At 55.3% G+C, this 15535-nt stretch overlaps 1 protein-coding gene across 1 annotated transcript in view; it reads left to right on the top strand.

Moving 5' to 3' along the window:
* KCNQ4 (potassium voltage-gated channel subfamily Q member 4) overlaps positions 1 to 15535 on the top strand; it is a gene marked incomplete at its 5' end in the record, with an annotated part of 54476 nt that overhangs the window by 23816 nt on the left and 15125 nt on the right. The window contains 8 exons of the mRNA XM_081144051.1: positions 7018 to 7108; positions 7738 to 7864; positions 8291 to 8466; positions 9048 to 9173; positions 9548 to 9658; positions 9826 to 9921; positions 12782 to 12870; positions 14470 to 14631. Coding sequence (XP_081000177.1) covers positions 7018 to 7108; positions 7738 to 7864; positions 8291 to 8466; positions 9048 to 9173; positions 9548 to 9658; positions 9826 to 9921; positions 12782 to 12870; positions 14470 to 14631 — 978 coding nt within the window. The remainder of the gene's footprint in view (positions 1 to 7017; positions 7109 to 7737; positions 7865 to 8290; positions 8467 to 9047; positions 9174 to 9547; positions 9659 to 9825; positions 9922 to 12781; positions 12871 to 14469; positions 14632 to 15535) is intronic.

Genomic DNA, 15535 nt, shown 5'->3' on the forward strand with positions numbered 1-15535 from the left:
GTCTCAAACCTCAGACACCCCCACCCACCCTGCTCCCCACTGAGAAGTGGGCCTGATCTCCTCCTCACAGAGGAAGTTGAACCCTCGAACCCTCGGGGGAGCTCTCTGGGCGTCCCTGTCCCCACCCTCCTCCACCACCTAGTCTCTTCCCCTTCCTGCCTGCCACCAGGGAAGATGGCTGGGTCCTTTTTGCTCAGCACTGGCCCTTCGCTTCCCTGCTGCCCTGGGGGCGTCATTGATCACTCACTCCCTCGCTCTCCCGCATCTTCAGCTTCCCCCTCTCCTTCCACTCTGGTTCTCTCGTCTTAAAAAGAAATTCCCTGTGCTCTTTATCTTTCTCCAGCTACCGATCTCAGCTTTACTCTTTGCATCAAACTTCTTAAAATAGTTGTACCTGCACTCTCTGCCTCCACTTCCTCGCTGCCCCTCTCCCTCTCTCATTCCAGCTGGGCCTGCTCCTGTCCTTTCCTCCTCTGAGGCTGCCCTTGCCAAGGTACCCAGTGACCAACTTGTCACCAAGCCCAATGAACATTTTTCAGGGCTTATCTCACTTGACCTCTTGGCAGCATTTGACACTGCCGTCCACTCCCTCCTTCCTGAAACACTTTCTCCTCCCGGCCTGGCACCTCTCTTCTGGTTTCCCTCCCATCTTGCTGGCTGTTCCTTCCAGTCTGGGCGGAGGGTCTCTGCTCCCTCTGCACAGCTGGGATTCCACTGGGGCCTCCTCTAAATTTGCCACATGCTCTCTGGACTGTCTCAGCTGCTCCCACGGCCTCGGTCACCACCTCTACCCTGATGTCCCCCAAATCTGCATTTCCAGCTCGGGTCTCTCTCTTACCCACTGAGTGTCTGCGCAGTGTCCCATGTCCCTCTCCATCTCCACGTGTCCACAGTGGAACTCGTCACCCCTACCCCTGCTCCTCCACTGGGGCCTCCCATCATAGCTCATGCCAGGAGCCTTCATCCATCCTGGTGCCCACACTGGAAATATGAGTCCTTCTCCCAGTTAATCACGGAGTCCTGCTTCCTAAAACATTCCCCAGGCCATTCACTTCTCTTTACTGCTCCCATTGTCATCTCTCTATAATCTGAATTCTTGTGGAGACTTCTACTTGCTTTTCCTCATCAGTCTCACCTCCTCTAATCCACACTTCGCACCGCCCGAGTGATGGTCCTGAAACACTAATCAGACCATGCCCTTCTCTGTTTTAAAACTCTTCAATGGCTCCCCATTGCCTTTAGGATAATGTTCATAATGCCTAAGGGTGCCACTCGAGGCGCCTGGATCTGGCCCTCTCTGGTTTCCCCAGTGCCCCTTTATTTTGGGCCATCACCATCCGGAACTGCTGCCCCCCGGGCTTGCACTGCTTCCTCTGCTTGGGGCCCCCCACCTGTCCTCCTCACCTCCTCCAGCAAGTCTTCACTGAGCTCCTCACTTTGTCTCTGCTGAAGCTGTCTGGGGTTCCCCCAGCCCTGGGCGCACTGCCATCACCTTGTCTGTCATGTCACTGCTGTATGATACTTGTTAATTTCTTGGGGGCCTGGCTTATTCCTTTCTAGCTTCACAATAAACCTGGCTGAGTGTAGATATCAATTAATGTTTCTTAAGTGAATGTAGCTCAGAGAGGTTAGGTGATAGCCTCTTTTCTGCTGTGTGGACCTCCCCCTCCCCCATATCCCCAAGTTTTCAGCCTCCAGGCATGTTTCTCCAGGGAACATACCAGGGAATCTGGAACTGAGCTCATGGCTGACCTTCTCCCTTCTGCCCCACTGCTGGAGAGTCATAAGGCTGACATCTCCCAGCTCATGCAGCAGACAGGGAAACTGAGGCCCAGAGAGGTAGCATGGCTTGGTGGTCCAGGTCGACTTTGGTTCAGGTCCCACCCTTATGAGTTTGGGCAACCAAATATAACTTTCTTCCTGTCTTCTTTTCCTTTTAAATAACAGCTTTATTGAGATATAATTCACGTACCATAACCCTGCCCCCCTTAAAGTGTACAATTCAGTGGTTTTAGTATATTCACAGTGCTGTGCAGCAATTATAGTACACCTTTCTGAGCCTCCATGTGCTCGTGGATCAGCTTTGGGTGGTTACAGCACTACTCTCGTGGGGTTGTGCGGAGTGATGAAGAATCTGCATGCCGAGGGCCTGGCACAGCGCCTGGCCAACAGGAACGCTTGGCCAGCAGGAGCAGTTACAGGGTCACAGAGTGAATCAGAGGTGAAACCCACATGGACTTCCCAGAAGGGTTTTTCTCGCTCCTCTGCTCTGTGGCTGTTTCTGGGCAGTGATTTGAGCTAGGCTGGGAGGTTTGGGGGAAGAGGGGCAGAGAAGGCAGTTGTTTAAAAACCCTTGGGATAGCTAATAATTGGTCAACCACAACCATTCCCATTAGCAAAGTCAGTGATTTTCAAAGTGTGGTCCCCAGAGGAGCAACAGTAGCATCACCAGGGAACTGTGTAGAAATGCAGAGTCTCAGGCCCCACGTCTCACTTACTGAAGCAGACACTCTAGGAGTGGGGTCCACAAATCAGCATTTCAACAAGCCCTCCAGGTGATTCTGATGCTATAGTTTGAGAACCAGAGTTCTAAGCAAACCATTCACCTATTCCTTGCTGTCCTCCTGAATGAATGGGATAGTCACAGAATGGTGGGGGTGGGGGCAGGGAAGAAGGATTGTGATGAGTCACAATAAGCCCCAGCCTGGCAGTGCCCACCTGTCCCAGTTCTGCCTCCTGGCTATGCAAGGGCTCCAAATTGCCAGACATGATGGGCACAGATGCTCCAGAAAGTGGCTGCCAGTCTGGCGTCTCTGTTGGGGCGATTATAGAGGCCCCAGCCAGCCAACTCCTGTGTGCCATCTACGCTTGTCCAGATGGAGAAACTGAGGCCCCAGATGGGGCCAGAGACAATCCTTACAGTCCTTGTTTGTTGCATGAATGAAGTCACTCTGGTTCTGGCAGATACACCATACCCCAGCTCAGGGCTCCCCTCATCTCCTCTCCCCCTAAGCTGCAGACATTGATCTCTCTTCTGCTGTCCAAAGAGTGGGTGTCTGTGTTAGGACCCCTCAGGAAGGCCAAGGCAGCTGGAGGTCAACCTGAGCTGGGCTTTAAGCCCCAGCTCAGTCACTGATTCACTGTGTGATCTTGAGTAGGTGTGTCCCTCCCTGAGCCCCATTTCCTCATCTGGAAGGTAGGGACAATTATCCAGGTGCCTGGAACACAAAATATTCTCTATCAGGTTACATACATCTGTTTGGCTGTATTGAGCATCTAGGGTGAGGAAACTCCCACCCAGTGCATAAAGGCAGAGGGGGAGGTGAATTTCAGGGGCTTTTCACTTATTTTTATTTTTAAATACATCTTTATTGATTTCAGAGAGAGGAAGGGAGAGGGAGAGAGATAGATAGGAACATCAATGATGAGTCATTGATCAGCTGCCTCCTGCACGCCCCCTGCTGGGGATCCAGCTCACAACCCAGACATGTGCTCTCACTGCAAATTGAACCGCCATCTCCTGGATCCTAGGTTGATGCTCAACCGCTGAGCCATGCTGGGCCTGGCCAGGGGCTTTTTAAACAGGGTCTATCAAATGGGACCCATCAAAGGTTAGAGGCCTTACTTCTCTTCCCTTGTCATGAAGATGCTGGGGAGACTGAGGGGTCAGAGGTGAATATGCTAAAAGCTTTGGGAGCCTCTTCTGTGGGTACAAACTGGGAGCTTTGGTGACAGGATGTCCTGATGTTTGTTTAACGTGAAATTCTGCTATTCGTTTACTCGGTCTTTCAATTGTGCTATGAGAAATAAATAAATAAATAAATAAAGCAGGGTAAGGGGAGAGGGAGTGCAAATGGGCTGCTATTTTGGAGAGGGGGTGGTTGGGGACTCCAAGGAAGTGATGTTTGAACAGGGAGCTGGATGAGTAAGGGAGCAATAAATAGGCAGAGAAAACAGCAAAGTGCAAAGCCTGGAAGTGGAACTATGTTTGATGTGTTCCAGGAAGGGCAAGGACAGCAGATGCTAGAGCCCAGTGATCCAGGGTTGAGAGGGGAGATCAAGTTCAAGAGGTGGGGGTGGGGGCTGGATCTCAGAGAGCCTTGCTGGGCATGCTGAGGGATTGGACTTTACCCTCTAAGTGTGACGGGAGGTCAGTGGAGAGTTTTGAGGAGAATGGTGGCTTCTGGTTTTGCACTCCAGGATCACTCTGGCTGCTTTGAATAGAGTGGGTGACAATAGGCCCAGCATGGAGGCAGGGAGACCAGTCAGGGCCAGAAGGTGGTGACTGAATCAGGAGGGCCAGCTGTGATCTGTCTAGGGATTTATTCTGAAGGTAGAGCCAACAGAAATTTCTGAAGGATGGGATGTGGAGGGGGAGGGAAAGGAGAGTCTAGGCTGAACTCAGACATTCACCCCGAGGCCCTGGGTGGTGCTATTACTGAGATGGGAAGGCTAGAGAGGAGCAAGATTTGAGGGCAAATTGAGAGTGTGTTTTTGGACACATTTGGTTTGAGAGGCCACTGGACATCTAAGGAGAGACGTTGGACATGGGGGCTGGACTCTGGGGAGAGGCTGCCACACTCCCACCTCTGCTTAATAGCTAAGGCTATTGTGTAAAGGGGTGGCATCAGGACTGACAGTGGTTTCCACCCCCGTATTAGTATTTTTAAGGCAATGTGTTTTAAAATTTATTAGTTTGTGATTGCGCATGTTTCTTCCTCCCCCCTCCTCCTTTTCCCCCCTCCTCCCCCCTCCTCCCACGCACCAAGAGGTCACCAGCTCAATTCCGGGTCAGGGCACCTACTGGAGATGTGGGCTCAGTCCCCAGTAAGGGGCATGCAGGTGGGAGCCTATCAATGTTTCTATTTCCCTCTCCTTCTTCTCTTTCTAAAATCAATAAAAACATTAAGAAAAATTGAGATCACATTGCCCTTAAGGTTTTATAATCTCCTTTTTTTCACTTAACCTATTGTGAAGTGGACATTTATATATGTGTAACTATTGGCATGGAAAGAAAAATGTTGAGAAAACAAATTTTTTCAAACACCCAGTAGGCGGCCCCTAGTGTGACTGAGCAGTGGGACTGAAGGATCACTGTCCAGCATTGGGGTAAATATCCACCGAGATTTGCTGCAGCCCTTCCCAGAGGAAGGGGCTGGATGAGATGACCTCAGAGAGGGCCCTCCATCCTTGAGCCCTGTGTCAGCAACAGCCCCTATCCCCAGTGGATGTGGCCGCGGCCTTTGCTGAGGTTAATTATTGAACAGGAGGAGCTGGTGCCCCCCCCCCCCCCCCCCCCCCGTGCCTTATGTCTTTGCTGACTTAGCTCTTGTCTGGAATTGGCCAAGTAGGTCTCCTTCTCCCTCATTCATTCAAAACTCTTTACTGACATCTGCCACCTACCCCCTTCACCGAGGGGCATGTGCTGGGACGCAGCCCTTTACCTGTCCTCCAAGTGGGCCAGGAGCCCCTCCCTGTCCAAGGAGGTATAAGTGGGTCAGGGTGGAGCCTTCCCCTTTCCATGTTTTTCATCTTGTCTGGCCCTGCTTTACAGATGAGGAGACTTTCCCAGGGAAAGTAGGTGGCTTTCCCAGGGACACACACATAACAGGCCTGGAATTCGCACCCAGGTCTCTGACTCCCAACCCATGCCCCTATCACCATGAAACATGAACACAAATAAAGCCTTGTAGAAAGTGACTTGGGCCACATACAGGGAGACCAGCATTGGGAGGAGACAGCAGGGGGCAGGCATCCCAGAGGGCTCCTGGGGGCAGGGGGTATTGTCTGGGGGAAGGGTGAGCAGTCTCAGTAGGCTACCACGGTGAGGTTTTAGGTAGAATGCAGCCTCAGCAGTCTTAGGTGGGGAGACTCTGGGGACATTTGGGGAAGGCTGTGTGGGTCAGTCCACAAGGGATGTGTTCCCAGAGAAGTCCATTCCCTCAGGTGTCTCTTCCAGGGCACGTGCATGTCCAGCACCCCCCTCCCCTGCCGCCATCCCAAAGAGATGCGCTTCCAGGAGTCCAGACACATTTCCTTTTGCTGCATCTGCAGCTGAACCTCTCATCCTGCCTCCCTCACACACTCACATCCTTCCGAGGCCACCAGCTTCTGTCCTTGTGCCCTTTTCCTTCTGCCCATCCACTGGAAAGTTAGGAACCTTGACTCTAATCTCATCCTGGACACACTGAGCCACCTTTGGCAATGCCTTTTGCTCTCTGGGCCTCAGTTTCCTTATGTATGCAATTGGGGTTGAGGGAAGTGGTGGAAAAGTTGGGTTCTAAAGTTCCTTCCTTGTCTAAACACTTGATTCTGGGCCACTCAGTCGCTTCCCGCTGCCTTCAGGGGAGTTCCAGGCCTCCACCTCATGGCTCCCTGCTGCCTGGTTCCCCCTTCACACACCCTTCCCCTCTGCACTCTGAATCCCTCTCTCCCTACCTATCCTGCCTGGTCCCCTTTCCTTCCATAGCTGTCTCATTATTTAATTTGTTAAGCACCCACAAAGGTATAGGCAATTGACCCCATTCTATAGATGAAGCCATGCTTCTGCCAACTCGGGGATCATAGGGAATGGGGGTCCCTCCTTCCCTCACCTGCTGACCTTCCCTGCCCCCCACATCTCTGGAGCACTTCTCTCAAGACAGCCTTGAATCTGAGCCAGGGGCTGAGGCCACACTTGTGAGTGACTGAGCCTGGAGGTGCTCCTGACTGGGAGACCCTGGGCCAGTCTGTTCTCACTGCCAGCCCAAATCAGCCTACCACTCAAAGCTGAGGGACCACCTCTCTAAACTGCAGCCTGTGAGCTCAGTAGCCCCGAGCTTAGAGCTTCTCCCTTTGGTGTTCAGCATAGAACCACAGTTCCAGGGAACTCTGATTCTGATTCTTTTATCTGCTTTTCAGATAACTCTTCTCAAATAATGCTTCCCTCCTCCTCTGACTGTACAGCCCCCTGCTGAGGCTCCGTGGCTGTCTTGTCCATCCAGCAGTCTAACCCTCCCCTTCGTGCTTCAATTGCAGATTTTTGCTGGTGTTCACCTGCCTGGTGTTGTCCGTGCTGTCCACTATCCAGGAGCACCAGGAACTTGCCAATGAGTGTCTCCTCATCTTGGTGAGTGCCGGAGACCCGTCTGAGGGAGGCTGTGTGAGGTAGCATCTCTGGGTTCGGGTGAAGGTTGGTGAGAGGCTTCTTACACCATGGCTCAGAGTGGCTTGCTGTGCTCTGTTCCCTGAGCTGGTGGCTGCCCATCTCTGGGATTCATCTCCTGCTTTATAGCAGGTGTTGGGGGACCGCCTGCCTCTATGCCAGGGCTTATGATGGGCAGAGAGACCCATCATAAGGAGTGGGAGGCCAGGTCCCACTCCTTCTCAGGACCCAAACTGCTAACCCCACCCCTAGTGAGATGTTCATCCCCCCCCCCCAAACAGAAGCATCTTGGAGGGGGACAGCTGACGGACAGCTACACTTTGTGTCACTTAGTCTGCTGTAGAGAGTCTGGGATGGCTGGGAGGGGAAGGGTAGAGTGAGGAGGAAAACCCAGAGAGCTCAGAAGCGAGGGCAGACTTGGACTTCCAGCGTCTTTGGAAGGGGCCACCTGCCCTTGAGAACCCTCCTCAGGTTCACCCAGGTGTAAGGGCCTCCAGGAGAGGGGGTCTGAGGAAGCCTAGGACCCCTAACCCAGGGACTCGAGGCTGTTTCCGGGTTGGAGACTGGGGAAACTCAGGCGCCTGGCCCCACAGGAATTTGTGATGATCGTGGTGTTTGGCCTGGAGTACATCATCCGCGTCTGGTCTGCGGGCTGCTGCTGCCGCTACCGAGGATGGCAGGGCCGCTTCCGCTTTGCCAGGAAGCCCTTCTGTGTCATCGGTAATAAGGCCTGCCCCAGCCCCTGGGCCTGACCCTTGACCCCCAGCCCCAGGGTTGACATCCTGACCCCATATCTGGCCTTACCCTTGACCCCAAGCCCCAGGGTTGACATCCTGACCCCATATCTGGCCTGACCCTTGACCCCAAGCCCCAGGGTTGACATCCTGACCCCATATCTGGCCTGACCCTTGACCCCAAGCCCCAGGGTTGACATCCTGACCCCATATCTGGCCTGACCCTTGACCCCCAGCCCCAGGGTTGACATCCTGACCACATATCTGACCCGGACCCTGGCTGCCGGCACAGACTCAACGCCCCCCCCCCCCCCATGGCCCCTCCATCCCAGGAACCCCGGACCTCGGGTTTCTGACTCGGGCGGGTTGGTGCGCTGGCGCCGGCGGTGACCTCGCCCTCCCGCCCCTGCAGACTTCATCGTGTTCGTGGCCTCGGTGGCCGTCATCGCCGCGGGCACGCAGGGCAACATCTTTGCCACGTCGGCGCTGCGCAGCATGCGCTTCCTGCAGATCCTGCGCATGGTGCGCATGGACCGCCGCGGGGGCACCTGGAAGCTGCTGGGCTCCGTGGTCTACGCGCACAGCAAGGTGGGGGGGGGCGCGGGGACGGGGCCCGCGGGGGGCGCGGAGGGGTCGCGGCCTGGAGGTCAAGGCCTGCTGTCCGAGGGGCCGGGCCAGGTGGGGGCCGAGGCGGGGCCGGGAGGCGGGGCTGGGGGGGGAGGTCTTGCTTAGCAACTTCTGGGCTGGAGGGTCTGCGTCCACAGCAAAGTGGGGAACCGGGGCTGGGCCTGAGGGTAGGATGGGGGCGGGGCTAGATGTGGGGCCGGTTCTGAGCTTGAAAGTGGGGCTTGGGGGACCGGGCAAGGTGGGTCTGGGGCGGAGATCTGCGCGTGGAGCCTGGAGGGTCAGGGCGGGTCAGGGCGTGCCCTGCGGCTTGGAGAGGGCCTGGGGGTTTTGAGGAAGGGGGGGCAGGTCTCCCTGGAGGGAGGAGATGAGGAAGGCGGGTAGAACAGGCGCCAGGGAACTACGAAGGGGTGGGGTACTTTTGCCCCCCTATCCCAGCACCTTTCATTGGCTATTCTGGGGGCCTCCGATCTCCCCGCCTCTCCCACCTCCTCGTGCCCTTCTGCCCGTCCTGCCTGAGGCCTCACCCGCGGCTGCCCCCGCAGGAGCTGATCACCGCCTGGTACATTGGGTTCCTGGTGCTCATCTTCGCCTCCTTCCTCGTCTATCTGGCCGAGAAGGACGCCAACTCCGACTTCTCCTCCTACGCGGACTCGCTGTGGTGGGGAACGGTAGGTGAGGGTCTGGGGGAGGCTTCCCTGCTCGTTAGGACTGTCCTGACCACTGTGGCCTGTGACTCAGGCTTGAGCTGGACTGCCCCTGACCTGTCTGCGGTGGGCGGGACCCCTATGACCAGCCTGTATGCTAGCTCCCCAGTGTGCCCCATCTTGTCCCAGATGTCAAGCCCCTGTGACCTGTATCCCTGCATAGGGCTGGGGGGAGGGGGATTTGTCTGCACCCCTAACCAGTCCGCATGACAAGTCCTTGTGGGCAACGGTGAGAGCCCCTTCCCTCATGATCAGGTTGCCATCTGTCTGTGCCCCCAGCAAGTTCGTGTGGGTGGCCACTGTGACCGACCCTGTGGGTAACCCATTTGTGTTCCCAGATTACACTGACAACCATCGGCTATGGTGACAAGACGCCTCACACGTGGCTGGGCAGGGTTCTGGCTGCCGGCTTCGCCTTACTAGGCATCTCCTTCTTTGCCTTGCCTGCCGTGAGTCCCTCTCTGCCTAGGATTGCCCAGCCTGGGGAAGCGGGGCCGGGGGCAGAGCCTGCTAAGCCCCTATCCCACGTTAGCGGTGGGGGAGCATCTCAGAGGGGCAGAGACTGCCTTTTGTTGTTCCCACTGCCACATTCCCCCAACCATGCCTGTCCCCCTAGGGCATCCTCGGCTCCGGTTTTGCCCTGAAGGTGCAGGAGCAGCACCGGCAGAAGCACTTCGAGAAGCGGAGGATGCCAGCAGCCAACCTCATTCAGGTACAGAATGCCTAGGAAGCCCCTGAACTGAATTGGCGTGTCAACACTGTATGCTGACTCTTGTGTCCCAGCTTCACAACTGTGACTCCACTTTGAAGCTCAGAGTGGAGATGTGACTTTTCTGGGTCACATGCCAAGTCAGGAACAGAGCTGGGATGCTGACTCAGATTGTCGAAAATGTCCCTCTGTACCAAATGCCTAGTTTAGGATTAGCCAGAGCTGCCCCACTGGCCGACTCCGGTCCCAACTCCACATTGCCTGAAGTGGAATGCAGCCTGGCCAAGAGGCCCTGGGTCCTTGGGAGAGACACCTGTCAGGTGTGCAGCCATCAGTAAGCTTGTCCCACTCTTAACACCTTCATTCATTAATTCATTCTACAAGCACTCACACAAATGAATGTTGTAACTACAAACTGAGATCAGTGCCTTGAAAGAAATGGTTCTCTGAAGAGCTTTTAACAGGGAACCTTGAAGGAGGCTTCAGGGAAGACTACCCTGGGAAAATGACACTTGAGCTGAGAGCTGGCTGATGGATAGGTATTAATTAGGTGAAGAAGTGAAAGGTAAGGGAACAGCGTATGCAAAAGTCCTGGTGTGTCTGATGAACTTGAAGGAAGCTAGCAGGGCCGGAACAGAAAGCTGAAGGAAGAGTGGATAGTGGATCGGTGGGCCAGGCCCAGACCTAGGGACCACAGGGAGGAGTTTAACTTTTTCTAAGTGCAACATGGACAGGTCTGAAGGAGGGGAGTGGGTGACATGATCAGATTTGTGTTTTGAAAAGTGGTGAATAAATTGGAGGGTATGTGTGGGAGACCAGAAAAGAGACTGGCAACAGTCTGGGTGAGGCAGGATGCTGGGTGAAGTGAGCTAGGTTTGCAACAGGTGAGATGGAAAAAAATGGGCAGATGCTGCAAATTTCGGAGGTGAAATTAGTGACATCAGGAGTGAGAGTGAGAGAGATGTCGGGGTGACTTCCAGGTGGGGTGACTTCCAGGCTTGCCCAACTGGGTGGTTGATGGCCCTGCTCACTGGAGGAGACCAGATTTGGGGCATGAAGAATGTGAGTTTGGCTAGAGCATGTGGAGTCTGAGGGTTTGCTGAGCCCCTGGGTGGCGATGTTGAGCAGGCAACTGGATGTGCAGGTGTGCGGCTGAGAGGAGAGAAATGGGCTGAGCAGACAAGATGTAGAACCATTGCATGTAGACGGCACCAAAGCTCCAGGCATGGATGAGCTCACCTGGTGGAGAGAGCAAAGAGGGAACAGAGAAGATGGTTCAGAACTGGGCTTTTCGAAGCCTCAACATTTCATGGCTGGGCAGGCAAAGTTGAGCCAACCAAAGAGACAGAGAAGCTGCAGCCAGAAGGGTAGGGTAAAAACCAGTAGTGTGTGGTCTCAGTTTCCCGCACTGTGCTGTGAGGCATTCAGACAGGGCACGGGCTGAGAGGAGGGTTCTGATTTGTGTGACTCTGTGACTCAGCCTGGCTTCTCCCTGGTCAGATGTGTGTGCAAGAGACACCCCTGCAGGAAATAGTTCAGGCAATGTTGGCACAGCCCACATCAGCATGCTCTCCATGTGCTACCCTCTGACCCCCAACCTAAGTCTGACTCAACCCCTCCTTATCTCCCCTCCCCTGGGTGGAATTCTGCTCTCCATCCCTGCTATCTCCAGCCACCAGCCCAGCCTTTACTTTTCAGCATCCCCTGGGGCACAATGGCCACTGTCCCCTGGGAGCTGGCCTTTGGAGGGGCATTGTAGGGGCAGGCAGCTGGCGCTGTCCATACCGAGAGACAGCTGGTATTGTGGTGCCCATAATTAATGAGACAGTCTGGCAGCTGCTCCCCAGCCTAAGCCAGGGACCTAGGCAAGCAGGAAGTAAAAATATTCCTGTCCTGGGAGGGTGCCCGGCTGGTGAGTTCATCAGTGGGCAGTCCCTTAAGGACAAGAGGCACCCAAAAAAAGGGGGGCATCCGGGGACCATTCTACTTTGTCATGCCTAACAGCTTCCATGCCTCCCTGCCCTCACTGATTGCCCCACTCACAGTCCCTCCCTGGCCCTTCTTACCGGGAAGGAAGGAAACAGACCCTCCTCTTGGCTGACCCTCATCCTTCCTGCTGCAAGGAAGCCCTGCAAGTCCGTGAATGCTGAGGGAGGTGATGCTCTCTCTTCCCCTCCTCAAACCATGGGCAGTGACAGGCAGCTGGGAAAGTTGGGGCGGGGTTATTATTAGTAATAATGATTTCACTCAGTCAGCATTCATTCCTTGAACATTTGCAGAATACTTACCATGTGCCAGAGGATGCAGTGGTAACCAAAATACAGTCTAGGAGGAGAGAAAGACATTAACCAAATACAAAATGAATAGATAGCTATCAGTCATAGTAAGGGAGATAACAGGGGGGTTCAACGGGAAATTGGCATTAAGTGCCAACTATGTGCCAGGTATTACAATTGGCATTTTGCATACATTCACCCATTTACTCCTCCCAACACCCAGTTATATAAGTAGTATTACATCCATTTTACAGATGAGGTAAGTGAGGCTCTGCAGCTTTACTTGATTTTCCTACACCCATAAGGGGCACAGCTGGGATTGGACACCCACGTCTGCCCGATGACAAAACCCCAGCTCTTAACTGCTGTACACCAAGCCCCCTCAGGGCCTTGGGGAAGTCATTCTCTCTAGGCTACCATTTCTTTGTCCAGCCCTGCTGGTGGCTATGGAACTGGAACTGGCTTCTGGTTCTGAGAACCCTTCAGCGGGCCCAAGGCCTGGGTTATCTCAGGGGCAGAGGGCTGGTGGGGGACTGAGAGGCCTCGCTGATGCCTTGTCGCCTGTTTCCCTTCCCCCAAACCACCAGGCTGCATGGCGCCTATACTCCACTGACAGGAACCGGGCCTACCTGACAGCCACCTGGTACTACTACGACAGTATCCTCCCATCCTTCAGGTAGGCCCTGATGCAGGGGGAAGGCGGGACAGGGGGCTCTCTTCCACTCTCTATGCCCAGGGAAGGCTGTGGACACTGGACACAGGGCATGGGTGAAGCCCTGCCCCTCTGGCTGAGCTTGAGTCTGGGAGTGCTGGCAGTCCCCATGCTTACCCAGAGTGGGTACCACTCAGGACAGTGGCACAGCCACTCAGTCTGAGTTGCGGGCAGTGTTAGCCCTTGCCAGCCTGGCGTATTACAGCTGGATAGAGAAAGTGTGGGATGGGCAAGAATGAATGTGCCCGAGTTGGGTGCAAGGGCCCACGCAGCACCCCTGTGCATGAATATGTACCTACTTTTACTGTGCCAGGCAGCAGCCTTAGGGCCCAGAAATGAGTACGTCCCACTGGCCCAGGTTGGAGTAGGATTGGACAGGGGTGGATCCATGCAGGGGATTATTAATACATCATCAAGGTTTATGTGGCTAGGTGCCTGGCAGGCCCTTGGGCAGAAATGAAGACCATGGAGCATGGCCTGGTCCCGCGGGCAGGCGAGCGTCAAGCGGCGTCAAAGCGGGCCAGGCTGCTGTGCTCAGCACTTCTGCTGGCGCCTTTTTTTGCCACATTAGTTCTCCAAGAGCAGCTGTTGCATGATTCCACTCATCCTACACCTGCCTGCCTCCCTCCCTGCTCCCTCCCAGCCCCAGGGGATTCCCAGGGAAGGAGCAGGAGAGAAGGGGCTGGGAAGGGGAGCTCCCAGAATCACACTGGTTCCCCCGCTTCTCCACCTGGCAGAGGCAAACTCCCACCTCAGAGGCAGGAAGGGTAGTTAGGTTAGAAGAAGCTGCCCTTCCCAGGAGGAGCACTAAGGACTCTAGGCCAGGCCTTGGGGAGTGGCCCAGGGGCTGCTTTGTTAGAAATATGATGTGTGTGTGAGGGGGAGGGAAGATTTTGGGATGGGGTGGTCTTGGATCCTGGAAGAGAGACAGAAATTTGTTTGGAGATTCTGATCCACTGGGTCTCCTGCTCCTTGGACCTCAGTTTCTTCGTCTATATAATGGGAAGGCAGAAAGGGAAGGATGGGAGGATATTGGGTTATGGAAACAGGAAATGCCTGGAGAATTAGGAAGAAACAGCCCCAAACCTGGTCTCCAAGAGCCCAGAGCTGCAGGGGAAGGAAGCTGGCTAGCCACCCTATCAAGTGTTCCTCTTCAGCCTCAGTTTCCCCCCTAAAATCCAGAGTCAGATCTGGAGGGTGAGGGTCTCAGGGCTGCTGCTGACCTCCAAGTAGGCACAGCTCCATGCCCAGGCACGCGGCGTGATGGGGAGAGTAAGCTGCATTTGAGCTCCCACCTGCCCCCTTGTGAAGGTGCTTTGGAGTGTGCCAGCCTGCACAACCACACTTGGCATCCCTGAGGACTTTCCCAGAGTGTAGGAAAAAAAGGGAGGAAGGCTGGTCTCTCCCACACCACGCGCCCCTGCCTACTCTGGTCTGGAGGGTTAGCTGAGCACCTGGAGAGAGGCAGGGCTGGGCAGGACGTGAGCTCAGGAGCTCAGTGCCCACTGGGTGAGGGGGTGGTGCCAGGGCCCTGCCCGCCGCTGATGGCACCCTCTCCTGCAGAGAGCTGGCCCTCTTGTTTGAGCACGTGCAACGGGCCCGCAATGGGGGCCTACGGCCCCTGGAGGTGCGGCGGGCGCCAGTACCCGACGGAGCGCCCTCCCGTTACCCGCCCGTTGCCACCTGCCACCGGCCGGGCAGCGCCTCCTTCTGCCCTGGGGAAAGGTAGGGGCCCTCTGGGGCCGCCGCCTCCTCTTGCTTCGCCTCTTTCTCTTCCGTTCTCTGTCTCGTCCTCTCGGATTTGCGTCCAGCCACTACATGGGCGTCTGGGCTTGCTCTGGGGACTCTCAGGCCTTGTCATGAGGCCTGGGCAGTTGTCGTCAGACAGCCTGACAGGTACAGACTGAGAGCCTCTCTGGAGGGCCCAGGCTGGACTCACCTTTTCAGTCCCCTGGGCGAGTGGGGGATCTGGCCACACCATGCTTTCCCCTCACCTCCTCCATTCATTCCCGTGTCGTCTTTCTTTCTGTTTCCATGCCCCCCTCACTCTTCCGTCCCTGCACCTCCATCCCTCCCGGGAAGCTGGAGAGAGGAGGAGGCCGCTGGCCACAGGTGCTTACAGCTCAGGTAATCGTGGGCACCGTCCTGGGGCACGAGGGCAGGGACCCCTCCCCCGGCAGGTTCCTCCAGAAAGGGCTTGACACTGGACTCGCCTCTCGGGAACGAGACGCCAGCTGGAAAGAGAGCTCTGTGACTAAGAACCGCTGTAGGACCTACGTAAACTCAACCAGTGACTAATGCCCTTGTCTTGTGTAACCCTGTCCACAGCTTCGCTAACCCCAGAGGAGCCTCCCGGGATTCTCCCACAATGCCTTTCTTCCTTACTGAGGGACAGTTTGCTGCTCCCAGCAGTCTTCTTCCCCTTGACCTGGCTCTCCTGGAGCTTTTGAACCTTGAAAGAACAAAGAAATCATAATGCTATACACCCCCTCCCCCAAACACACATAATTGTTCATGATAGCGGAATTTCAAGCTTATTTGGATAAGGAAAACCCCTTAACTCACAGTATGGGAAAGTGGCTGCACCTGTGGAGGTATAGCTTAGAGGTCGAGGATTGGATTCCCCCTC

The sequence above is a fragment of the Miniopterus schreibersii genome (assembly GCF_964146895.1).
Source record: "Miniopterus schreibersii genome assembly, chromosome: 8".
NCBI lineage: Eukaryota > Metazoa > Chordata > Mammalia > Chiroptera > Miniopteridae > Miniopterus > Miniopterus schreibersii.